This window comes from Oncorhynchus nerka, linkage group LG8 (assembly GCF_034236695.1).
Source record: "Oncorhynchus nerka isolate Pitt River linkage group LG8, Oner_Uvic_2.0, whole genome shotgun sequence".
Classification (NCBI taxonomy): Eukaryota; Metazoa; Chordata; class Actinopteri; order Salmoniformes; family Salmonidae; genus Oncorhynchus; species Oncorhynchus nerka.
Window position 1 is genome coordinate 2,290,723 of NC_088403.1, and position 26,482 is coordinate 2,317,204.

The 26,482-nt window shown below is 47.4% G+C and overlaps 2 protein-coding genes across 2 annotated transcripts in view; both read left to right on the top strand.

Moving 5' to 3' along the window:
• Positions 1–26,482, top strand: part of rergla (RERG/RAS-like a) — a 342,144-nt gene that overhangs the window by 69,446 nt on the left and 246,216 nt on the right. The window lies entirely within an intron of this gene.
• On the top strand, positions 1,280–26,305 carry il17ra1a (interleukin 17 receptor A1a). The gene is made up of 14 exons (XM_065021229.1): positions 1,280–1,713; positions 4,669–4,693; positions 6,378–6,524; positions 7,388–7,509; positions 7,600–7,726; positions 7,997–8,044; positions 9,136–9,290; positions 11,792–11,866; positions 12,012–12,078; positions 12,169–12,303; positions 15,843–16,084; positions 16,966–17,295; positions 24,548–25,139; positions 25,261–26,305. The coding sequence occupies exons 1-14, from the start codon at positions 1,615–1,617 to the stop codon at positions 25,995–25,997; spliced, it is 2,901 nt and encodes a 966-aa protein (XP_064877301.1). The 5' UTR covers positions 1,280–1,614; the 3' UTR covers positions 25,998–26,305.

Here is a 26,482-nt window from a genome sequence, read left to right on the forward strand (position 1 = left end):
ACAAAAATAGAAGTTTGGCCATAATGACCATCGTTACATTTGGAGGAAAATGGGGAGGCTTGCAAGCCGAAGAACACCATCCCAACTGTGAAGCACGGGGGTGGCAGCATCGTGTTGTAGGGGTGCTTTGCTGCAGGAGGGACTGGTGCACTTCACAAAATAGATAGCATCACGAGGGAGGGAAAATTAGGTGGATATATTGAAGCAACATCTCAATACATCAGTCAGGAAGTTAAAGCTTGGTCGCAAATGGGTCTTCCAAATGGACAATGACCCCAAGCATACTTCCAAAGTTGTGGCAAAATGGCTTAAGGACAACAAAGTCAAGGTATTGGAGTGGCCATCACAAAGCCCTGACCTCAATCCTATAGAACATTTGTGGGCAGAACTGAAAAAGTGTGTGCGAGCAAGGAGGCCTACAAACCTGACTCAGTTACACCAGCTCTGTCAGGAGGAATGGGCCAAAATTCACCCAACTTATTGTGGGAAACTTGTGGAAGGCTACCCGAAAAGTTTGACCCAAGTTAAACAATTTAAAGGCAATGCTACCAAATACTAAAGGAGTGTATGTAAACTTCAGACCCACTGGTAATGTGATGAAAGAAATTAAAGCTGAAAGAAATAATTCTCTCTACTATTATTCTGACATTTCACATTCTTAAATAAAGTGGTGATCCTAACTGACATTAGACAGGGATTTGTTACTATGATTAAATGCCAGGAATGGTGAAAAACTGAGTTTAAATGTATTTGGCTCAGGTATATGTAAACTTCAACTGTATATAGTTATCTAGTTATATATAGTTATATAGTTATGTAGTTATAGTTGTTTTTAGTTATTTAATTATACATAGTTATATATAGCTATCTAATAGTTAGATAGTTATATATAGTTATCTAGTTATATATAGTTATCTAGTTATACATAGTTATATAGTTATGTAGTTATAGTTGTTTTTAGTTATTTAATTATACATAGTTATCTAGTTATATATAGTTATCTAGTTATATAGTTATACGTAGTTGTAGAATCAAAAAAGGTTATCAAATACAAATATGCAATGACTATAATACACGCGTACTGTATGAAACCTTCCCAAATGGCACCCTATTCCTTCATAGTGTACTACTTCTGGCCCGATCCCTATTGGACCTGGTTAAAAGTAGTGCACTACACAGGAAATAGGGTGCCATTTTGGGAGAACTCCTATATACCCACGCACCTGACACACACAGAGTGGAAGGAAAGAAAACAATATTTCCAGTAGGTCAGGTGTTCTTTTCATTTGCATAACCACCAGGAAGTTACAGTAAGCTAACCATTTAGACGTCGTACCGACCTTCCTTCACGGGTAGTTCTGGGGATTTACCTTCATGAGACATTTCGTGGACTCCTCGTGTGAATGGCATCTAATTTATTGTCTGTCTAAGTATAGCCTACTGTATTATACAGTAAATGCGCGTTTGCACATTTAGAGATAGTTTTTCCTTTGTTTCAATCGTGACGTGTGCGCTACATTTATGATTCCCAATGACAATTGGAAATGTGTTGTTGTTTTTGAGCTGTGAAAATGATTCGCGGAAGGAAAGCTACTTGCTTTTGACCTAACGAAAATGAAGTTACTTCTCACGGTGGGATTGTTGTTGGCGTTTGTCTCTACTTCATCAAGTCTACGGATTTTGGAATGGCCCACACTAAACTGTACTCAAGAGGTAAATGACGACTGACTTTTAAAAATGTATTCGGCAAAAGAGTCAAACTCTCTCAGTGCATTTGCATCAGTACATCCGGCGGTGATTGGGAGTACCGTAGTGCGGCGCACAATGGTCCCAGAGTCGTGGCCGGGGTAGGACGTTATTGTAAATAAGAATTTGTTCTTAATTAACTGACTTGCTTAGTTAAATAAAAGTGACATAAAAAATACAACATGTAATTGCCGTATCTATAATCCGTCCATCAGGCTGACTTGAATTATGCCTCAGGCTACTAATTTACTTGATCATGATAAGATAAATGTCTTATCAAAAGAGATGACTACTCATTCTATCATTCTTTGAAATTGTCATATTAACCAAAAAAAATACCACTAATCTCAGCAAGTACATTTATTTGTAAATCATAACTAGATAACTATATATAAAACTATTAAAGGACAAATGCAGCTGTTTAAAAAATAATAATAATCTAATTTACAGCCTTGTGATGTCACTGGGCAGGCCTTGTGATGTCACTGGGCAGGCCTTGTGATGTCACTGGGCAGGCCTTGTGATGTCACTGGGCAGGCCTTGTGATGTCACTGGGCAGGCCTTGTGATGTCACTGGGCAGGCCTTGTGATGTCACTGGGCAGGCCTTGTGATGTCACTGGGCAGGCCTTGTGATGTCACTGGGCAGGCCTCACACTGGGCAGGCCTTGTGATGTCACTGGGCAGGCCTTGTGATGTCACTGGGCAGGCCTTGTGATGTCACTGGGCAGGCCTTGTGATGTCACTGGGCCTTGTGGTCACTGGGCAGGCCTTGTGATGTCACTGGGCAGGCCTTGTGATGTCACTGGGCAGGCCTTGTGATGTCACTGGGCAGGCCTTGTGATGTCACTGGGCAGGCCTTGTGATGTCACTGGGCAGGCCTTGTGATGTCACTGGGCAGGCCTTGTGATGTCACTGGGCAGGCCTCACTGGGCAGGCCTTGTGATGTCACTGGGCAGGCCTTGTGATGTCACTGGGCAGGCCTTGTGATGTCACTGGGCAGGCCTTGTGATGTCACTGGGCAGGCCTTGTGATGTCACTGGGCAGGCCTGTCACTGGGCAGGCCTTGTGATGTCACTGGGCAGGCCTTGTGATGTCACTGGGCAGGCCTTGTGATGTCACTGGGCAGGCCTTGTGATGTCACTGGGCAGGCCTTGTGATGTCACTGGGCAGGCCTTGTGATGTCACTGGGCAGGCCTTGTGATGTCACTGGGCAGGCCTTGTGATGTCACTGGGCAGGCCTTGTGATGTCACTGGGCAGGCACTGGGCCTTGTGATGTCACTGGCCTGTGATGTCACTGGGCAGGCCTTGTGATGTCACTGGGCAGGCCTTGTGATGTCACTGGGCAGGCCTTGTGATGTCACTGGGCAGGCCTTGTGATGTCACTGGGCAGGCCTTGTGATGTCACTGGGCAGGCCTTGTGATGTCACTGGGCAGGCCTTGTGATGTCACTGGGCAGGCCTTGTGATGTCACTGGGCAGGCCTTGTGATGTCACTGGGCAGGCCTTGTGATGTCACTGGGCAGGCCTTGTGATGTCACTGGGCAGGCCTTGTGATGTCACTGGGCAGGCCTTGTGATGTCACTGGGCAGGCCTTGTGATGTCACTGGGCAGGCCTTGTGATGTCACTGGGCAGGCCTTGTGATGTCACTGGGCAGGCCTTGTGATGTCACTGGGCAGGCCTGATGTCACTGGGCAGGCCTTGTGATGTCACTGGGCAGGCCTTGTGATGTCACTGGGCAGGCCTTGTGATGTCACTGGGCAGGCCTTGTGATGTCACTGGGCAGGCCTTGTGATGTCACTGGGCAGGCCTTGTGATGTCACTGGGCAGGCCTTGTGATGTCACTGGGCAGGCCTTGTGATGTCACTGGGCAGGCAGGATGTCACTGGGCTTGTGATGTCACTGGGCAGGCCTTGTGATGTCACTGGGCAGGCCTTGTGATGTCACTGGGCAGGCCTTGTGATGTCACTGGGCAGGCCTTGTGATGTCACTGGGCAGGCCTTGTGATGTCACTGGGCAGGCCATGTGATGTCACTGGGCAGGCCTTGTGATGTCACTGGGCAGGCCTGGATGTCACTGGCCCTTGTGATGTCACTGGGCAGGCCTTGTGATGTCACTGGGCAGGCCTTGTGATTGTGATGTCACTGGGCAGGCCTTGTGATGTCACTGGGCAGGCCTTGTGATGTCACTGGGCAGGCCTTGTGATGTCACTGGGCAGGCCTTGTGATGTCACTTTACAGCCTTGTGATGTCACTGGGCAGGCCTTGTGATGTCACTGGGCAGGCCTTGTGATGTCACTGGGCAGGCCTTGTGATGTCACTGGGCAGGCCTTGTGATGTCACTGGGCAGGCCTTGTGATGTCACTGGGTCACTGGCCCTTGTGATGTCACTGGGTCACTGGGCCCTTGTGATGTCACTGGGCAGGCCTTGTGATGTCACTGGGCAGGCCATGTGATGTCATGTCCTGGGCAGGCCTTGTGATGTCACTGGGCAGGCCTTGTGATGTCACTGGGCAGGCCTTGTGATGTCACTGGGCAGGCCTTGTGATGTCACTGGGCAGGCCTTGTGATGTCACTTTACAGCCTTGTGATGTCACTGGGCAGGCCAACATTTCCAGTGGTCTTTTATGAACTAGTTTACCACCTGGCAGGCCAACACTCCATCCCGTTAAAACGGGCAGCCATTTCAGGAAGGCTTTTCAAACAGCTCTTTATACTAAATGGGCATTATCATCATTTTCACAATTTCACAATATTATTCCCACCTCATAGTGTGGAAATATATCTAAAACAGAGAGAAGTCAGGTTTGCGCCAGACTTAACAGAAATATACGATTAGTCCCATCGTACATTCTAAGTTGTTGTTTCTTGTTCTATGGTTTTCATTTGCTCATGTGCCTGTGTGCATTCCTCTTTTTGTGCAGGGTTTGAGATGCGAAGCCAACATCAGTGAGTAGTATCTCTAAACGTACCGTAGACTGTTACTATTGGTCCACACAGTGTTGTGTGGTTATTGTGTTCAGACCAGCTGGGATCACGGTTGCCTGGTTCCTTTATGATGTGATAGTCGATCACTTCCTTCATCAATAAGTGTAATAAAGATGGAAAACATTTCTGTTCAAAGTAGACATATTGGATTAAAATGCCCTCCACTCCCCTCCTCCCTCCCATCTCCTCCCCTCTCCCCTCCGCTCTGCTCCTCCCCTCCTCTCCTCCTCACCTCCCCTCCCATCTCCTCTTCTCCCCTCTCCCCCTACACTCTGCTCCCCTCCCCCTCCGCTCTGCTCCCCTCCGCTCTGCTCCCCTCCCCCTCCGCTCTGCTCCCCTCCCCTTCCATCTCCTCTTCTCTCCTCCCTTCTCCTCCCCTCTCCCCCTCCCCTTCCATCTCCTCCCCTCTCCCCCTCCCATCCCCTCCCCCTCCCCTCCCATCTCCTCTTCTCTCCTCCCCTCTCCCCCTCCACTCCCATCTCCTCCCCTCTCCCCCTCCCCTTCCATCTCCTCTACTCTCCTCCCATCTCCTCCCCTCTCCCCTCCCCTTCCATCTCCTCCCCTCTCCCCCTCCCCTCCCATCTCCTCCCCCTCCCATCTCCTCTTCTCTCCTCCCCCCCTCCACTCCCATCTCCACCCCTCCCTCCAATCTCCTCGTCTCCCCTCCCATCTCCTCTTCTCTCCTCCCCTCCCATCTCCTCTTCTCTCCTCCCCCTTCTCTCCTCCCCTCTTCTCTCCTCCCATCCCATCTCCTCCCCTCTCCCCCTCCCTCTCCCCTCTCCCCTCCCATCTCCTCTTCTCTCCTCCCCTCCCCTCTCCCCCTCCCCTTCCATCTCCTCCCTCTCCCCCTCCCATCTCCTCCCCTCCCCCTCCCCTCCCATCTCCTCCCCTCTCCCCCTCCCCTCCCCTCCCATCTCCTCTTCTCTCCTTCCCTCCCCTCTCCCCCTCCCCTCCCATCTCCTTCCCTCTCCCCCTCCCCTCCCATCTCCTCCCCCTCCCCTTCCATCTCCTCCCTCTCCCTCCTCCCCTCCCATCTCCTCTTCTCTCCTTCCTTCCCTCCCCTCTCCCCCTCCCCTCCCATCTCCTTCCCTCTCCCCCTCCCCTCCCATCTCCTCCCTCTCCCCCTATCTCCTCTTCTCTCATTCCCTCCCGCCTCCCCTTCCATCTCCTCCCCTCTCCCCCTCCCATCTCCTCCCCTCTCCCCCTTCCATCTCCTCCCCTCTCCCCCTTCCATCTCCTCCCCTCTCCCCCTCCCCCTCCTCTCCCATCTCCTCCCCTCTCCCCCTCCCCTCCTATCTCCTCTTCTCTCCTTCCCTCCCGACTCCCCTCCCATCTCCTCCCCTCTCCCCCTTCCATCTCCTCCCCTCTCCCCCTCCCCTCCTCTCCCATCTCCTCCCCTCTCCCCCTCCCCTCCTATCTCCTCTTCTCTCCTTCCCTCCCGACTCCCCTCCCATCTCCTCCCCTCTCCCCCTTCCATCTCCTCCCCTCTCCCCCTTCCATCTCCTCCCCTCTCCCCCTTCCATCTCCTCCCCTCTCCCCCTTCCATCTCCTCCCCTCTCCCCCTCCTCTCCTCTCCCATCTCCTCTTCTCTCCTTCCCTCCCCTCTCCCTACTCCACCTCCCCTCCCCTCCCCTCCCCTCCATAGATAACTGCCTGGATCCTGGGTGGTTGAAGCCTTGGCGCTACACTCCTAGCAGCCCAGTGAACCTAGAGGTGGAGCTGGACACTAGAAAAGATGAGGAGGGACACCTGGTGCCTGTTTTAGTGGCCCGATGGAATGCTCAGGATGACGGTGGGTTGACTGGCCACTATCACAATGTGACATGACCTCGCCTCTCTATTAAAGCTCGCTAAGCCATAGGGTGCAGTTTGGGTTGACTGGCCACTATCACAATGTGACATGACCTCGCCTCTCTATTAAAGCTCGCTAAGCCATAGGGTGCAGTTTGGGTTGACTGGCCACTATCACAATGTGACATGACCTCGCCTCTCTATTAAAGCTCGCTAAGCCATAGGGTGCAGTTTGGGTTGACTGGCCACTATCACAATGTGACATGACCTCGCCTCTCTATTAAAGCTCGCTAAGCCATAGGGTGCAGTTTGTTACATGTGTAATAAGTGGAGAGGAGCACTAGAAGTATATCAGCACTTTGTGACTTTTACGTTTCTTCTTCTCCTTCTTCTTCACCTTCTCCTTCTTCACCTTCTTCTTCACCTTCTTACTCTTATTCACCTTCTTCACCTTCTTCACCTTCTTACTCTTCTTCACCTTCTTCTCCTTCACCTTCTTCACCTTCTTACTCTTCTTCTCCTTCTTCACCTTATTCTTTACCTTCTTCACCTTCTTACTCTTCTTCACCTTCTTCACCTTCTTCACCTTCTTACTCTTCTTCACCTTCTTACTCTTCCTCACCTTCTTCACCTTCTTACTCTTCTTCTCCTTCTTCACCTTCTTCTTCTCCTTCTTCACCTTCTTCTTTACCTTCCTCACCTTCTTCACCTTCTTACTCTTCTTCACCTTCTTCACCTTCTTACTCTTCTTCACCTTCTTCACTTTCTTCTTTACCTTCTTCTTCTTCACCTTCTTCACCTTCTTCTTCTCCTTCACCTTCTTCTTCACCTTCATCTTCTTCTCCTCCTTCTTCTTCTCATCAGGAAGCATTAGTTCCCTGAAAGGAACAGAGCTTCATGTTTTGAAGGAAGCCACAAACCAGAATCTGTGTGTCCGGTATGAATTCTTCGACAAGATGTCCATGCGTAACCCAGCATATGAAAAGGTAGGACGGCATTACAAGTGATCAATTTAACGGTAAATCTCCATTCTTACGTGACTCACCGTAGTAAACAGACTCTCTATTTTCTCTCAGTGGTCTTTCTCCCTGGATCGAGTGGTGGTTGAACCCGGCCTGTCATACATTGTCTCAGTCTCCAACCTCCCCAAACCCAACCTGAAACACTCTGGTTACAACATCGATAAACATATCACTGTGCCCGGTGAGAACCGTACATTTTGGTGAGATTAGTAAAACACAGTGTGGAGACTTTGTCCAGTAGTCTACTGTCTGTTCCTACTGCACATCGGATTGGCAGAAAACAGCTTTTCATTCAATACCTGAAACATACTTTTTTATAACGTTTATGTTCAAAATTGAATTCATGTTCAAAATTTAATTCATGTTCAAAATTTAATTCATGTTCAAAATTTAATTCATGTTCAAAATTTAATTCATGTACAGTGAGGTAATAGATGTTATTTAACCTTAGATTGTAAAGATCCCAAGATTCAGAGGAGCAAGGTGTGTTTGGAGAGCGGTGAGTGACCAATCACATTACTGTTATATTATATCATTTTGGGTGACCAATCACATTACTGTTATATTACTTAGTTGCAGGAACTCCTCAATACTTTTATATATAAATAAATAAAATAAATAGACAATAATAATAAAATCTAATATTCTATAAGAGGTGACCAATCACATTACTGTTATATTATATGAGTGACCAATCACATTACTGTTATATTATGTGAAGTGGTGATTGACCAATCACATTACTGTTATATTATGTGAAGTGGTGAGTGACCAATCACATTACTGTTATATTATATGAAGTGGTGAGTGACCAATCAAGTGGTGAGGATCATCGTAGAACATTCCAGTAGTAGACCATTCCTGTAGTAGAACATTCCAGTAGTAGAACATTCCTGTAGTAGAACATTCCAGTAGTAGAACATTCCAGTAGTAGAACGTTCCAGTAGTAGAACGTTCCTGTAGTAGAATGTTCCAGTAGTAGAACGTTCCAGTAACCAAACGTTCCTGTAGTAGAACGTTCCTGTGGTAGAATTAACATCCTTAAATAAATAGTAGAATTCAGTAGTAGAACGTTCCAGTAGTAGAACATTCCAGTAGTAGAACATTCCAGTAGTAGAACGTTCCAGTAGTAGAACGTTCCAGTAGTAGAACGTTCCAGTAGTAGAACATTTCAGTCGTAGAACATTCCAGTAGTAGACCATTCCTGTAGTAGAACATTCCAGTAGTAGAACATTCCTGTAGTAGAACATTCCAGTAGTAGAACGTTCCAGTAGTAGAACGTTCCAGTAGTAGAACGTTCCTGTAGTAGAACGTTCCTGTAGTAGAACGTTCCAGTAGTAGAACGTTCCAGTAGTAGAACGTTCCAGTAGTAGAACGTTCCTGTAGTAGAACGTTCCTGTAGTAGAATGTTCCAGTAGTAGAACGTTCCAGTAGTAGAACGTTCCAGTAGTAGAACATTCCAGTAGTAGAACGTTCCAGTAGTTGAACGTTCCAGTAGTAGAACGTTCCAGTAGTAGAACGTTCCAGTAGTAGAACATTCCAGGATGCTGCTACTCAGTGCTGACATGGTTCCTTTGTTGCTGTGTGAAGGGAGTCTGTGGAGACCTAACACTACGCTGGAGCGGTCTACTGGACCACGAGGCAGAACCACGCTCACTGTTGGGTTCAGTACAGACCAGCACTCACACAACTACAGAGTCTCACTACTGTGCTCCAGCAACAGACAATGGCAGGACACAGACATGGTATGGTTATTAATGTTATGAAGGGCTTATGAATGCCTTATGAAGTCAATATGTAGGTTCCCTTTAACTAATTAGTCCTCCCGAGTGGTGCAGCGGTCTAAGGCACTACATCTCAGTGCTAGAGGCGTCACTGCACACCATGGTTCGATCCCGGGCTGTATCACAACTGCTGCCTGTTCAGGGGCAGAACGACAGATTTGTACCTTGTCAGCTCGGGGGTTTGAACTTGCAACCATTCCGGTTACTAGTCCAACGCTCTAACCACTAGGCTACCTTGCCGCAGGAGACGTGCTGTTGTCCCTTGCAGTGGTTTGACCTAGAACATTTAGGTTTTCAAAGAGAGACACTGCACATCCTGTGTCACACTTCATCGCTGTGGTTCTGCCCCACATTCTAATCTCCTTCACACGTACAGAGCGTTCAGAAAGTATTGACCTTGACCTTTTTACACATGTTGTTACGTTACAGCCTTATTCTAAAATGGATTACATTGTTTTTTTACTCATCAATCTACACACAATACCCCATAATGACATCACAATAGCCCATAATGACATCACAATACCCCATAATGACATCACAATACGCCATAATGACATCACAATACCCCATAATGACATCACAATACGCCATAATGACATCATAATAATGACATCACAATACGCCATAATGACATCAATACCCCATAATGACATCCAATACCCCATAATGACATCACAATACAATAATGACATCAGGTCCCCATAATGACATCACAATACCCCATAATGACATCATAATGACATCACAATACCCCATAATGACATCACAATACCCCATAATGACATCACAATACCCCATAATGACATCACAATACCCCATAATGACATCACAATACGCCATAATGACATCACAATACCCCATAATGACATCACAATACCCCATAATGACATCACAATATCCCATAATGACATCACAATACGCCATAATGACATCACAATATCCCATAATGACATCACAATACGCCATAATGAAAAAGCAAAAACAGTTTTCTAGAAATTGTGTTTAAAAAAAAAAGCCTGGAAATATCACATTTACATAAGTATTCAGTATTTTGTTGAAGCATCTTTGCTAGCGATGACAGCATCGATTCTTCTTGGGTATGACGCTACAAGCTTGGCAATCCTGTATTTGGGGACTTTCTACCATTATTCTCTGCAGATCCTCTCAAGCTCTGTCAAGTTAGATGGGGAGTGCACGGCTATTATCAGGTCTCTCCAGAGATGTTCGATCGGGTTCAAGTCTAAGCTCTGGTTGGTCCACTCAAGGACATTCAGACACTTGTCCCAAAGCCACTCCTGTGTTGTCTTGACTGTGTGCTTAGGGTCGTTGTCCTGTTGGAAGGTGAACCTTCTCCCCAGTCTGAGATCCTGAGCGCTCTGGAGCAGGTTTTCATCAAGATTCTCTCTGTACTTTGCTCCGTTCATCTTTCCCTCGATCCTGACTAGTCCCAGTCCCTGCCGCTGAAAAGCATTCCCACAGCATGATGCTGCCACCACCATGCTTCACTGTAGGGATGGTGTCAGGTTTCATCAGACCGGAGAATCTTGATTCTTATGGTCTGAGAGACCGTTAGACCAAGCTGGCTGTCATGTGCCTTTTAGTGAGGAGTGGCTTCCGTCTGGCTACTCTACCATAATGGCCTGATTGGTGGAGTGCTGCAGAGATGGGTGTCCTTCCGGAAGGTTCTCCCATTTCTACAGAGGAACTCAGGAGCTCCTTCAGAGTGAACATCAGGTTCTTGATCACCTCCCTGACCAAGGCCCTTCTCCCCCGATTGCTCAGTTAGGCTGGGCGACCAGCTCTAGGAAGAGTCTTGGTGGTTCCAAACTTCTTTCATTTAAGAATGATGGAGGCCACTGTGTTCTTGGGACCTCATGGCTTGGTTTTTGCTCTGACATGCACTGTCAACTGTGGAACCTTATATAGACAGGTGCGTCTTTCCAAATATATGTCCAATCAATTGAATTTACCACATGTGGACTCCAATCAAGTTGTACAAACATCTCAAGGATGATCAATGGAAACAGGATGCACCTGAACTAATTTTACAGTCTCATAGTAAAGGGTCTGAATCCTTATATAAATAAAGTATTTCTGTGTTTTATTTGTAATACATTTGCCAAAATTCCTAAAACCATGTTTTTGCTTTGTCATTATGGGTTATTGTGTGTAGGCTGAGATTTTTAAAAAATATTTAATTGAATCCATTTTAGAATAAGGCTGTAACTATGGGGTGTTGTGATGTCATTATGGGGTATTGTGATGTCATTATGGGGATATTGTGTTTAGACTGAGGGACAAATGATTCAATCCATTTTAGAATAAGGCTGCAACATAACAAAATGTGGAAATAGAGAAGGGGTCTGAATACTTTCCCAAGGCACTGTGTACCTGTAGTCTATGATGTAGAGATCAAGTAGAAAGATAAGGGAGTTCATATCTTATCTTTTTCCTTTAAGACCAACCAGACATGGCTGACTGTAGTGTTTGACCTGGAGAAGTGGCCCCAGACCTGTTGCTATTTTGATGTGGAGGTAAGTCCTCCTTTACAACTTTACAACCTACTTGTGTTTCCGTCAAATAGCTCGGCCGCGTTCAGCAACGCTAGACGTTTATGTTGTTGACCTGTTCTGTGTACCTGATAGTGGCCTAGTAAAAGCTTCGTTTTCGTCCTACTAGATCCATCCGTTTTTTAGCCGTTGCAACAACGACTGTGTACGAAGAAGGAAAACGTTTAACATATGTGGTAGGTTCATCCACAAGTCTATTATATTACATGGTAAAAAATAGGATAGATTTCATGTTCTCCACTAACAACATGCTGATGTGATTTCAGAGACCTCTCCAACCGTGTTACTGGGAGATTCTTCATCTCCTAAAGTCTACACAGCCGCAGCAGCCGCGGTGGTACTGCTGGTCGGTGGAATGGTCTGTTGTCTCGTCTGTCAACTACGGACACGGAGAAAGAAAGGTGAGTTGAGGAGAGATGCCTTACTTATTATCTCTCACTTATTATCTCTCACTTATTATCTCATTTTTTATCGCTCACTTAATATCTCTCACTTATTATCTCACTTTTTATCGCTCACTTATTATCTCTCACTTATTATCTCTCACTTATTATGTCTCGCTTAATATCTCTCACTTATTATCTCTCACGTATTATCTCTCACTTATTATCTCTCACTTATTATCTCTCACTAATTATCGCTCACTTATTATCTCTCACTTATTATCGCTCACTTATTATCGCTCACTTATTATCTCTCACTTATAATCTCTCACTTATTATCGCTCACTTATTATCGCTCATTTATTATCTCTCATTTATTATCTCTCACTTATTATCTCTCACTTATTATCGCTCACTTATTATCTCTAACTTATTATCTCTCACTTATTATCTCTCACTTTCCCATTCCTCTCTCGCTCCTTTATCGCTCATTTATTATCTCTCACTTATTATCTCTCACGTATTATCACTCATCTCTATTATTATCTCTAACTTATTATCTCTCACTTATCCCCTCGCTCACTTATTATCTCTCACTTATTATCTCTCACTTATTATCGCTCACTTATTATCGCTCATTATTATCTCTCATTTATTATCTCTCACTTTCATTATCTCTCACTTATTATCTGAGAGACACTTATTATCTCTAACTTATTATCTCTCACTTATTATCTCTCACTTATGATCTCTCACTTATTATCTCTCACTTATTATCGCTCACTTATTATCGATTTATTATCTCTCACTTATTATCTCACTCACTTATTATCTCTAACTTATTATCTCTCACTTATTATCTCTCACTTATTATCTCTCACTTAATATCGCTCATGTATGATCTCTCACTTATCATCGCTCACTTATTATCTCTCACTTATTATCTCTCACTTATTATCGCTCACTTATTATCTCTCACTTATTATCTCTCACTTATTATCTCTCACTTATTATCGCCCACTTATTATCGCCCACTTAATATCGCTCACTTATTATCGCTCACTTATTATCGCTCACTTATTATCTGCTCACTTATTATCTCTCACTTATTATCGCTCACTTATTATCGCTCACTTATTTTCGCTCACTTATTATCGCTCACTTATTATCTCTCACTTATTATCGCTCACTTATTATCTCTCACTTAATATCACTCACTTATTATCTCTCACTTATTATCTCTCATGTATTATCTCTCATTATTATCTCACTTATTATCTCTCACTTATTATCTCTCGGGACAAATGATTATCGCTCATTTTATCGTTCACTTATTATCTCTCACTTATTATCTCTCAATATTATCTCTCACTTATTATCTCTCATTAAGATCTCTCACTTATTAAAGATAATTATTATCTCTCACTTATTATCTCTCACTTATTATCTCTCACTTATTATCTCTCACTTATTATCTCTCACTTATTATCGCTCACTTATTATCTCTCACTTATTATCTCTCACTTATTATCTCTCACTCAAAATGTATTGGAAATCGGTTATTCGGTGCTCCTTATTGACAAACAAGTTATTTTGACAAGTCTCTATTTGACTTTGGCTGTTCAGAAATGAAGGCATGTATAAAATGAAGCCATGTATGCATATGTGTAACAAATATGACATTAATTAAGACATTAGCAGAATATGATGGTTAAGAAATGAGGATGGATTTTGGGACTAAATGGTCCGTGGGAGGAGAGGAGGAGCATCCATCTGACTTCCTGTTTCATAGTTTCATCTTTCTAAGTTGATACTTTTATTGCTATCTTCTTGTTCTCTTTTTTCATTTTCTCATTATTCTCTTTATCTCTATTTCTCCTCTTCTCCCTCCCTTCTCTCTCTCTCTCTCCCTTCCCTCTCTCTCTCTCTCCCTCCATCTCTCTCTTAACCCTCCCCTCCTTCCCTCTCTGTCTTTCTCTGTCTCTCCCTCCCTCCCTTCCCCTCTCTCTCTCCCTCCCTACCTCTATCTCTCTCTTTCCCTCCCCTCCTTCCCTCTCTGTCTCTCCCTCCCTTCCCTCTCTCGCTCCCTCCCTACCTCCATCTCTCTCTCTTTCCCTCCCCTCCTTCCCTCTCTGTCTCTCCGTCTCTCTCTCCCTTCCCTCTCTCGCTCCCTCCCTACCTCTATCTCTCTCTCTTTCCCTCCCCTCCTTCCCTCTCTGTCTCTCTGTCTCTCCCTCCCTTCCCTCTCTCGCTCCCTCCCTACCTCCACCTCCACCTCTCTCTCTTTCCCTCCCCTCCCCTCCTTCCCTCTCTGTCTCTCCATCTCTCCCTCCCTTCCCTCTCTCTCTCCCTCCATCTCTCTCTCTTTCCCTCCCCTCCTTCCCTCTCTGTCTCTCCATCTCTCCCTCCCTTCCCTCTCTCTCTCCCTCCCTACCTCCACCTCTCTCTCTTTCCCTCCCCTCCTTCCCTCTCTGTCTTTCTCTGTCTCTCCCTCCCTTCCCTCTCTCGCTCCCTCCCTACCTCCATCTCTCTCTCTGTCCCTCCCTCCCCTCCTTCCCTCTCTCTCTCTCTCCCTCCCTACCTCCATCTCTCTGTCTCTCCCTCCCTTCCCTCTCTCTCTCCCTCCCTACCTCCATCTCTCTTTCCCTCCCCTCCTTCCCTCTCTCTCTCTCTCCCTCCCTACCTCCATCTCTCTTTCCCTCCCCTCCTTCCCTCTCTCTCTCTCTCTGGTTCCCTACCTCCATCTCTCTGTCTCTCCCTCCCTTCCCTCTCTCTCTCCCTCCCTACCTCCATCTCTCTTTCCCTCCCCTCCTTCCCTCTCTGTCTCTGTCTCTTTTCCCTTCCCTCCCCTCCTTCTCTTTATCTCTCTCTCTCCCTCCCTACCTCCATCTCTCTGTCTCTCCCTCCCTTCCCTCTCTCTCTCCCTCCCCTACCTCCATCTCTCTTTCCCTCCCCTCCTTCCCTCTCTCTCTCTCTCCTCCCTACCTCCATCTCTCTGTCTCTCCCTCCCTTCCCTCTCTCTCTCTCTCCCTCCCTACCTCCATCTCTCTTTCCCTCCCCTCCTTCCCTCTCTCTCTCGCTCCCTACCTCCATCTCTCTCTGTCCCTCCCTCCCCTCCTTCCCTCTCTCTCTCTCCCTCCCTACCTCCATCTCTCTGTCTCTCCCTCCCTTCCCTCTCTCTCTCCCTCCCTACCTCCATCTCTCTTTCCCTCCCTCCTTCCCTCTCTCTCTCTCCCCTCCCTACCTCCATCTCTCTTTCCCTCCCCTCCTTCCCTCTCTCTCTCGCTCCCTACCTCCATCTCTCTCTTTGTCCCTCCCTCCCCTCCTTCCCTCTCTCTCTCTCTCCCTCCCTACCTCCATCTCTCTGTCTCTCCCTCCCTTCCCTCTCTCTCTCCCTCCCTACCTCCATCTCTCTTTCCCTCCCCTCCTTCCCTCTCTCTCTCTCTCTCTCCCTCCCTACCTCCATCTCTCTGTCTCTCCCTCCCTTCCCTCTCTCTCTCCCTCCCTACCTCCATCTCTCTTTCCCTCCCCTCCTTCCCTCTCTGTCTCTCCTTCAGTCCCACCAGGCCCCTATCCCCCAGCTGTAGAGCCAGAGGCCCAGACTCCTCATCTGCCCAGGGTTCCTCCCAAGGTGTTGGTGATCTACTCTCAGGACCATCCTCTCTACAGGAAGATAGTGCTGAAGCTCTGTGCCTTCCTCCAGGCCAAGTGTGGAACTGAGGTTGTGTTGGACCTTCTGGACACAACCTGGCTGGGCACTGTGGGGAGACTACCCTGGCTGGAGTGGCAGAGACAACAGGCGGGTAGACACCAGGAGTGCTGATCTAGGATCAGGTGTCCCTTGTTCATGTAATATCCATCACTATAGTCTAAAAGGCTATAAACTGCTCCTAGATCTGTTGTCCTACTCTGAAACGCTTTATACATACAGGCCCAGTAGAGAAGAGGACTAGACGGTTAGGAAGTAAAAGTGTTGTTGGTTTCAGACCCTGTATCATTGTTCTCTTTAGCAAGGAAAGAAATCTGTTTCCACAGATGGATAGATTGATGAATCTGTCTCTCCCTCTCTCCTCCCTCTCCTCTCCTCTCCTCTCCTCTCCTCTCCTCTCCTCTCCCCTCTCCCCTCTTCTCTTCTCTCCTCTCCCCTCCCCTCTCTTTTTCTCTTCTCTCCTCTCCTCTCCCCTCCCCTCTCTTCTCTTCTTTTATTTTCTCCACTTCTCTCCTCTCCTCCTATTTTCTCCTCTCCTCTTCTTTTGCCTTCTCCTCTTTTCTCTCCCCCTCTTTTCTTCTTCTCTTCTCCTCTTTTTTCTTTTCTTGTCTTCTCCCCCTCTCTTCTCTCCTCTCCTCTCCTTTTATTCTCTCCTCTCCTCCCCCTTTCTCCTCTTCTCTTCTCTCTCTCCTCTTATTCTCTCCTCTCCTCCCCTCTCTCTTCTCTCCTCTCCTCCCTTCTCTCCTTGTCCTCTCCTCCCCCTCTCTCCTCTTCTCTTCTCTCCTCTCCTCTCCTCTCTTCTCTTCCTCCTCTCCTCTCTCCTCTCCTCTCCTCCCCCTCTCTCCTCTTCTCTTCCCTCCTCTCCTCTCTTGTCCTCTCCTCCCCCTCTCTCCTCTTCTCTTCTCTCCTCCCCCTCTCCTCTCTTCTCTTCTCTTCTCTCCTCTCCCTCTCTATCTGCTTCTTTCCTACAGGTCAACAAATCATCAGACAAGATCCTGGTCCTCTGTTCTCGTGGCGTCCAGGCCAAGTGGAGGGCGATGTGTGGCCAGAGACGTGTGACGTTAAGAGAGGACCTCCGGTCGCCCATTGACGACATGCTGACGCCGGCCCTCAACCTCTTCCTGCCCGACATGCAGCAGGCCGCCGCGCTGGGGAAGTACATGGTGGCCTACTTCGACGAGGTCGGCAGCGAGCGAGACGTGCCGTCTGTCTTCGACATCGCTGTGAAGTACAAGCTGATGAAGCACTTTGAGGAGCTCTGCTTCAGGATCCTGGACCAGGAGAAGTACGCACCGGGACAGGTCAGTTTGTTGATGGGATCTCCCTATGCTTCCTGCCTGGTCTGTTGTTCTGTACCCTAGTGTATGGGACAGGTACGGCCAGTCTGGTCCCAGCTTTCTAAAGGTAATAGTTGGAGGATGCACGATATATCGGTGAACACATCGGAATCGGACGATATTAGCTAAAAAAATGACGACATCTGTTTCGGCCCGATGTCTAGTTTAACGTCGATGTTAAAAAATGGATGTCATAGCTGACGTGCGTACCTGTATATAACGTACCTGTATATAACGTACCTGTATACAACGTACCTGTATATAACGTACCTGTATACAACGTACCTGTATACAACGTACCTGTATATAACGTACCTGTATACAACGTATATAACGTGTATATAACGTATACTGTATAACCTGTATAACGTACCTGTACCTGTATATAACGTACCTGTATACAACGTACCTGTATACAACGTACCTGTATATAACGTACCTGTATATAACGTACCTGTATATAACGTACCTGTATATAACGTACCTGTATATAACGTACCTGTATATAACGTAACTATAGAACGAAGTAACGTAGGTACATGACGTAATGACGTCACGTAAAATGTTACGCTACACGTTCAACACAGCATCCCTAACCTCGTCCACAATGTCTGCTGTGTGGATCGAGCCGTCAACAAGTCCAGCAGCCATTTGAAAGAGTTTGGGTCTTTGCGTGTCAAAAAAAAAAGACACCAGTCAAATAACACTATAGGACACGTTAAATAACACAGTTCTATTATAGAATGTTGTGTGTTCTGAATTTGCACGTTCAAGCCAAGCGCCACCACTACACAATAATAGTGTCACTGCTATTAGCTTCATGACATACTACGGAACGCCGTTTGGGTCTTTGAGTGTCAAAAAGATACAGTAGCTCTGTCAAAGCTGTACAAAGAAGTCTGAAAACATCCACCGGCCACGAACGATGTGTTTACAAGACCGCGTTGGTAATAAAGCATAATTTGTTCGACCTAGCTAGCTTTAGCTTGGTACCTAGCTAGCTTTAGCTTGGTACCTAGCTAGCTTTAGCTTGGTACCTAGTTAGCTTTAGCTTGGTACCTAGCTAGCTTTAGCTTGGTACCTAGCTAGCTTTAGCTTGGTACCTAGTTAGCTTTAGCTTGGTACCTAGTTAGCTTTAGCTTGGTACCTAGTTAGCTTTAGCTTGGTACCTAGTTAGCTTTAGCTTGGTACCTAGCTAGCACCAATACAACCAGCCTGAAAACAATGACCAGTAGAAACTGCAGCCATTTTCATTAATTGCTCTTTTGATTGTCCCATGGTGTCAAGCAAAGAGGCACTGAGTTTGAAGATAGGCCTTAATATACATCCACAGGTACACCTCCAATTGACTCAAATGATGTCAATCAGCCTATCAGAAGCTTCTAAAGCCATGACATCATTTTCTGGAATTTTCCAAGCTGTTTTAAGGCACAGTCAACTTAATGTATGTAAACTTCTGACCCAATGGAATTGTGATACAGATCATTATAAGTGAAATAATCTGTCTGTAAACAATTGTTGGAAAAATGACTTGTGTCATGCACAAAGTAGATGTCCTAACCGACTTGCCAAAACTATAGTTTGTTAACAAGAAATTTGTGGAGTGGTTTTAATGACTCCAACCTAAGTGTATGTAAACAACTGACTTCAACTGTAGCTAGATACTTAACCCTGTTGATTTAGGGATCCTTGTGTGTAAGTATTAGCAAGGAAGCTGCTTGTTGTTCACCTATTGAAATTGAACTTCAGTTCATGAAAATAAATAGCTAGTATCAGGGTTTGTTTGGCAAGGAAAATAGAGGTTACCGGCCAAAAATGTCATATCGGTGCCTCACTAGTAGCAGTGAGGCCCACAGTGGAAATAAGGTGCTAGCTTCTCCGTTATGTTGAATGCATCACTAGTAGCAGTGAGGCCCACAGTGGAAATAAGGTGCTAGCTTCTCCGTTATGTTGAATGCCTCACTAGTAGCAGTGAGGCCCACAGTGGAAATAAGGTGCTAGCTTCTCCGTTATGTTGAATGCCTCACTAGTAGCAGTGAGGCCCACAGTGGAAATAAGGTGCTAGCTTCTCCGTTATGTTGAATGCCTCACTAGTAGCAGTGAGGCCCACAGTGGAAATAAGGTGCTAGCTTCTCCGTTATGTTGAATGCATCACTAGTAGCAGTGAGGCCCACAGTGGAAATAAGATGCTAGCTTCTCCGTTATGTTGAATGCATCACTAGTAGCAGTGAGGCCCACAGTGGAAATAAGGTGCTAGCTTCTCCGTTATGTTGAATGCCTCACTAGTAGCAGTGAGGCCCACAGTGGAAATAAGGTGCTAGCTTCTCCGTTATGTTGAATGCATCACTAGTAGCAGTGAGGCCCACAGTGGAAATAAGGTGCTAGCTTCTCCGTTATGTTGAATGCATCACTAGTAGCAGTGAGGCCCACAGTGGAAATAAGGTGCTAGCTTCTCCGTTATGTTGAATGCCTCACTAGTAGCAGTGAGGCCCACAGTGGAAATAAGGTGCTAGCTTCTCCGTTATGTTGAATGCATCACTAGTAGCAGTGAGGCCCACAGTGGAAATAAGATGCTAGCTTCTCCGTTATGTTGAATGCCTCACTAGTAGCAGTGAGGCCCACAGTGGAAATAAGGTGCTAGCTTCTCCGTTATGTTGAATGCATCACTAGTAGCAGTGAGGCCCACAGTGGAAATAAGATGCTAGCTTCTCCGTTATGTTGAATGCCTCACTAGTAGCAGTGAGGCCCACAGTGGAAATAAGATGCTAGCTTCTCCGTTATGTTGAATGCATCACTAGTAGCAGTGAGGCCCACAGTGGAAATAAGATGCTAGCTTCTCCGTTATGTTGAATGCCTCACTAGTAGCAGTGAGGCCCACAGTGGAAATAAGATGCTAGCTTCTCCGTTATGTTGAATGCATCACTAGTAGCAGTGAGGCCCACAGTGGAAATAAGATGCTAGCTTCTCCGTTATGTTGAATGCCTCACTAGTAGCAGTGAGGCCCACAGTGGAAATAAGATGCTAGCTTCTCCGTTATGTTGAATGCCTCACTAGTAGCAGTGAGGCCCACAGTGGAAATAAGATGCTAGCTTCTCCGTTATGTTGAATGCATCACTAGTAGCAGTGAGGCCCACAGTGGAAATAAGATGCTAGCTTCTCCGTTATGTTGAATGCCTCACTAGTAGCAGTGAGGCCCACAGTGGAAATAAGATGCTAGCTTCTCCGTTATGTTGAATGCCTCACTAGTAGCAGTGAGGCCCACAGTGGAAATAAGATGCTAGCTTCTCCGTTATGTTGAATGCATCACTAGTAGCAGTGAGGCCCACAGTGGAAATAAGATGCTAGCTTCTCCGTTATGTTGAATGCCTCACTAGTAGCAGTGAGGCCCACAGTGGAAATAAGATGCTAGCTTCTCCGTTATGTTGAATGCCTCACTAGTAGCAGTGAGGCCCACAGTGGAAATAAGATGCTAGCTTCTCCGTTATGTTGAATGCATCACTAGTAGCAGTGAGGCCCACAGTGGAAATAAGGTGCTAGCTTCTCCGTTATGTTGAATGCCTCACTAGTAGCAGTGAGGCCCACAGTGGAAATAAGATGCTAGCTTCTCCGTTATGTTGAATGCATCACTAGTAGCAGTGAGGCCCACAGTGGAAATAAGGTGCTAGCTTCTCCGTTATGTTGAATGCCTCACTAGTAGCAGTGAGGCCCACAGTGGAAATAAGGTGCTAGCTTCTCCGTTATGTTGAATGCATCACTAGTAGCAGTGAGGCCCACAGTGGAAATAAGGTGCTAGCTTCTCCGTTATGTTGAATGCCTCACTAGTAGCAGTGAGGCCCACAGTGGAAATAAGGTGCTAGCTTCTCCGTTATGTTGAATGCATCACTAGTAGCAGTGAGGCCCACAGTGGAAATAAGGTGCTAGCTTCTCCGTTATGTTGAATGCATCACTAGTAGCAGTGAGGCCCACAGTGGAAATAAGGTGCTAGCTTCTCCGTTATGTTGAATGCCTCACTAGTAGCAGTGAGGCCCAGTGGAAATAAGATGCTAGCTTCTCCGTTATGTTGAATGCCTCACTAGTAGCAGTGAGGCCCACAGTGGAAATAAGATGCTAGCTTCTCCGTTATGTTGAATGCCTCACTAGTAGCAGTGAGGCCCACAGTGGAAATAAGATGCTAGCTTCTCCGTTATGTTGAATGCCTCACTAGTAGCAGTGAGGCCCACAGTGGAAATAAGATGCTAGCTTCTCCGTTATGTTGAATGCCTCACTAGTAGCAGTGAGGCCCACAGTGGAAATAAGATGCTAGCTTCTCCGTTATGTTGAATGCCTCACTAGTAGCAGTGAGGCCCACAGTGGAAATAAGATGCTAGCCCACAGTGGAAATAAGAGGCCCACAGTGCTAGCTTCTCCGTTATGTTGAATGCATCACTAGTAGCAGTGAGGCCCACAGTGGAAATAAGATGCTAGCTTCTCCGTTATGTTGAATGCATCACTAGTAGCAGTGAGGCCCACAGTGGAAATAAGATGCTAGCTTCTCCGTTATGTTGAATGCCTCACTAGTAGCAGTGAGGCCCACAGTGGAAATAAGATGCTAGCTTCTCCGTTATGTTGAATGCCTCACTAGTAGCAGTGAGGCCCACAGTGGAAATAAGATGCTAGCTTCTCCGTTATGTTGAATGCCTCACTAGTAGCAGTGAGGCCCACAGTGGAAATAAGATGCTAGCTTCTCCGTTATGTTGAATGCATCACTAGTAGCAGTGAGGCCCACAGTGGAAATAAGATGCTAGCTTCTCCGTTATGTTGAATGCATCACTAGTAGCAGTGAGGCCCACAGTGGAAATAAGATGCTAGCTTCTCCGTTATGTTGAATGCCTCACTAGTAGCAGTGAGGCCCACAGTGGAAATAAGATGCTAGCTTCTCCGTTATGTTGAATGCCTCACTAGTAGCAGTGAGGCCCACAGTGGAAATAAGATGCTTGCTTCTGAGGCCCACAGTTATAAGTTGAATGCTCTGTTGTTCAGCAAATTTGTTTTACTAGTAGCAGTGAGGCCCACAGTGGAAATAAGATGCTAGCTTCTCCGTTATGTTGAATGCCTCACTAGTAGCAGTGAGGCCCACAGTGGAAATAAGATGCTAGCTTCTCCGTTATGTTGAATGCATCACTAGTAGCAGTGAGGCCCACAGTGGAAATAAGATGCTAGCTTCTCCGTTATGTTGAATGCCTCACTAGTAGTAGTGAGGCCCACAGTGGAAATAAGATGCTAGCTTCTCCATTATGTTGAATGTATTATTGTACCAAAACTCTCATGTCTGAGGAAGCTGTTTATGTACCACACCAATATATATATATATATATTTTTCATTCTTTTTTTCTGTTGTTCACAAATTTGTTTTACAACCCTGTTAGTGAGCATATTCTCTTTTGCCAAGATAATCCATCTACCTGACAGGTGTGGCATATCAAGAAGCTGATTAAACAGCATGATCATTACACAGGTGCACCTTGTGCTGGGGACAATAAAAGGGCCACTTTAAAAATGTGCTGAGGAATATTTCTGTCTGTAATAAAGCCCTTTTGTCGGGGGAAAAACACATTCTGATTAACTGGGCCTGGCTACTTAGTGGGTGGGCCTGGCTCCTTAGTGGATGGGCCTGGCTCCTTAGTGGATGGGCCTGGCTCCTTAGTGGATGGGCCTGGCTCCTTAGTGGGTGGGCCTGGCTCCTTAGTGGATGGGCCTGGCTCCTTAGTGGGTGGGCCTGGCTCCTTAGTGGATGGGCCTGGCTCCTTAGTGGGTGGGCCTGGCTCCTTAGTGGATGGGCCTGGCTCCTTAGTGGGTGGGCCTGGCTCCTTAGTGGATGGGCCTGGCTCCTTAGTGGATGGGCCTGGCTCCTTAGTGGACTGGCTAGTGGGTGGGCCTGGCTACTTAGTGGGTGGGCCTGGCTCCTTAGTGGATGGGCCTGGCTCCTTAGTGGGTGGGCCTGGCTCTGGGTGGGCTTAGTGGGTGGGCCTGGCTGCCAAGTGGGTGGGCCTGGCTACCTTAGTGGGTGGGCCTGGCTGCCTGGGCCTGGCTCCTTAGTGGGTGGGCCTGGCTCCTTAGTGGGTGGGCCTGGCTCCTTAGTGGATGGGCCTGGCTCCTTGAGTGGGTGGGCCTTGGCTCCTTAGTGGGTGGGCCTGGCTCCTTAGTGGATGGGCCTGGCTCCTTAGTGGGTGGGCCTGGCTCCTTAGTGGGTGGGCCTGGCTGCCCCTTAGTGGGTGGGCCTGGCTCCTTAGTGGGTGGGCCTGGCTCCTTAGTGGGTGGGCCTGGCTCCTTAGTGGATGGGCCTGGCTCCTTAGTGGGTGGGCCTGGCTCCTTAGTGGGTGGGCCTGGCTCCTTAGTGGGTGGGCCTGGCTCCTTAGTGGATGGGCCTGGCTCCTTAGTGGATGGGCCTGGCTGCCAAGTGGGTGGGCCTGGCTCCTTAGTGGGTGGGCATGGCTGCCAAGTGGGTTGGCCTGGCTCCTTAGTGGGTGGGCCTGGCTGCCAAGTGGGTGGGCCTGGCTCCTGATTAACTGGGCCTGGCTCCTTAGTGGATGGGCCTGGCTGCCAAGTGGGTGGGCCTGGCTCCTTAGTGGGTGGGCCTGGCTCCTTAGTGGGTGGGCCTGGCTGCCAAGTGGGTGGGCCTGGCTCCTGATTAACTGGGCCTTGCTCCTAAGTGGGTGGGTCTGGCTGCCAAGTGGGTGGGCCTGGCTCCTTAGTGGATGGGCCTGGCTGCCAAGTGGGTGGGCCTGGCTCCTTAGTGGGTGGGCCTGGCTCCTTAGTGGGTGGGCCTGGCTGCCAATTGGGTGGGCCTGGCTCCTGATTAACTGGGCCTGGCTCCTTAGTGGGTGGGTCTGGCTGCCAAGTGGGTGGGCCTGGCTCCTTAGTGGGTGGGCATGGTTGCCAAGTGGGTTGGCCTGGCTCCTTAGTGGGTGGGCCTGGCTGCCACGTGGGTGGGCCTGGCTGCCAAGTGGGTGGGCCTGGTTCCTGATTAACTGGGCCTGGCTGCCAATTGGGTGGGCCTATGCCCCCCACCCACGGCTCTGCCCCTGCCCAGTCATGTGAAATCCACAGATTATGGCCCAATAAATGTATTTCCATTGACTGTAACTCAGTAAAATCTTCAAAGTTGTTGCGTTTATATTTTTTGTGTTCAGTATATTTTGAACGTGTCAAATAAAATGAATGATTTAATTCAAATCAGGTCAGCCACATCGAGGGGATCGGAGTGGAAGAGTACTTCAAATGTCCATCGGGGAGGGATCTGCGTGACGCCATCGAAGCCTTCCAGGCGTTCCAGTTAGAGAACCCAGACTGGTTTGAACAGGAGTGTGTTGACATCAACGCAGAGGAGGAAGTGTTCGCAGTAACAGAGTATGACGCTCTACTGGAAAAGCCGGTCGCGCCTGTTCTAGAGTTTGTTCCAGAATACAGGAATGGGCCACCTGTTCTAGAGTTTGTTCCAGAGTTCAGGAATGGGCCACCTGTTCTAGAGTTTGTTCCAGAGTTCAGGAATGGGCCACCTGTTCTAGAGTTTGTTCCAGAATACAGGAATGGGCCACCTGTTCTAGAGTTTGTTCCAGAATACAGGAATGGGCCACCTGTTCTAGAGTGTGTTCCAGAATACAGGAAGGGGCCACCTGTCCTAGAGTGTGTTCCAGAAAACAGGAAGGAGCCTCCTGTTCTAGAGTGTGTTCCAGAATACAGGAAGGGGCCTCCAATCTCCAGCTATGATGTAGAGATCAATGAAGACAACCAGGGAGTCCAGGTCTCGACTCCTGAAGTGAAACTGGAAGGTAAGGTTATCAGAGGGGAGTGGAATAATAGCACAAACAGACTGGTGCCCAGGCTAAAGGGGTTTGGTACAACAGAAGAAATGTCTGTCTGGGAGGTATTAATAAAGTGGTCTTCTTCCAGGTCACGGGACGTGTGTGCTGGAGCTTCTTCCAAGGGTCAACTCTGACAGCCACCAGGTGTACCCGTCATACCCAGTCGTTGAGGCCCCACCCGGGGGACTTATCTCTGATCTGCACCCCAATGCCCTGGAGAGTCAACCCTGCGGGTTGGCAGATCTTCTCCCGAGTGAGCCACCCTTGGCCAGAGAGAACTGTCTCCACCTACAGGAGAGGTGGGGAACAGCAGACCGTTGCCCTCTAGAGAACGAGGAAGAGGAGGAGGCATACAGTCCTTCTTGTCAACCCTCTGTTGACACCCTGGAACAACTCATGTCTCTCCAGCTGTCACTCTGTGGTCTCAGTGCTATCCCAGAAATCACCTCTGTGTCCACAGAGAACGGCTACCTATCACAACCGCGTGGAGAGATGGACCTATCACTTCCTGTCAAGATGGGCCAATCACGTCTGTCCTTCAGCTCCATCCAGGTTACCCCACCTGTACCGATGGATCGTCAGATTCAGTACCTCCCTCCCCTGCCAGAGATAACCCACTCCCAGCCGGTAGAGATGGAGGAGGGTGGGGAGGTGATGAAGCCTGCTGCCCAGGAGAAGAGACCCGTCAGTGGGTCAGACCTGGGCTATATCTCCAGGAGCTCCTACCAGCAGGACTCTTCTGTCCACTACCCTGTAGGAGAGGACAGCGACAGTCCACTGGTGGCACTGGCCAGGCTACAACAGGCTCTCTACCTAAACCATTAAATACTCTGGCTTCTGCAATAAAATGCGGGAGAGAACGTTCTAGAAAACAGGTGTTAATCATATACTCTGGATCATAAACACGTTAGTTGTTCAGCGTCGTCTTTTCATATTGTTATAACACTATTGTCTATAAAAGTTTTTCCTGATTTCCTGTTTGAAATGATGAACAAACCTGGAGTCAATGAATCAGCCAATGGGTTTGTACGGCATAATCTATATATTTAGTTCTGACATCACTTCCTTATATCTGGTTGTACAGGACAATAAAAAGTGATCGTGTCCATATTTCAGATATACACAACATTCTACACGTAGAATTGTCTTTCTGTAAACAATAACCAGTTTCTGTTTTCCTGTACACTATTTTGGGAATCAAGAATTTTTTTGTCCCAAATAGCACACCTATTCCCTACATAGTGCACTACTTCTGACCAGAGCCCTATGGGCACAAGCCTCAAATAGAAAGTCCCATTTAATGGGTTCAA

Excerpts from the sequence above, each read along its gene's own strand:
- il17ra1a (XM_065021229.1), top strand. The coding sequence starts at position 1,615 with ATGAAGTTACTTCTCACGGTGGGATTGTTGTTGGCGTTTGTCTCTACT. Across the intron at positions 12,079-12,168 it reads GAAAACGTTTAACATATGTG|AGACCTCTCCAACCGTGTTA; the intron begins GTAGGTTCATCC and ends ATGTGATTTCAG. Across the intron at positions 17,296-24,547 it reads AGAAGTACGCACCGGGACAG|GTCAGCCACATCGAGGGGAT; the intron begins GTCAGTTTGTTG and ends AATTCAAATCAG.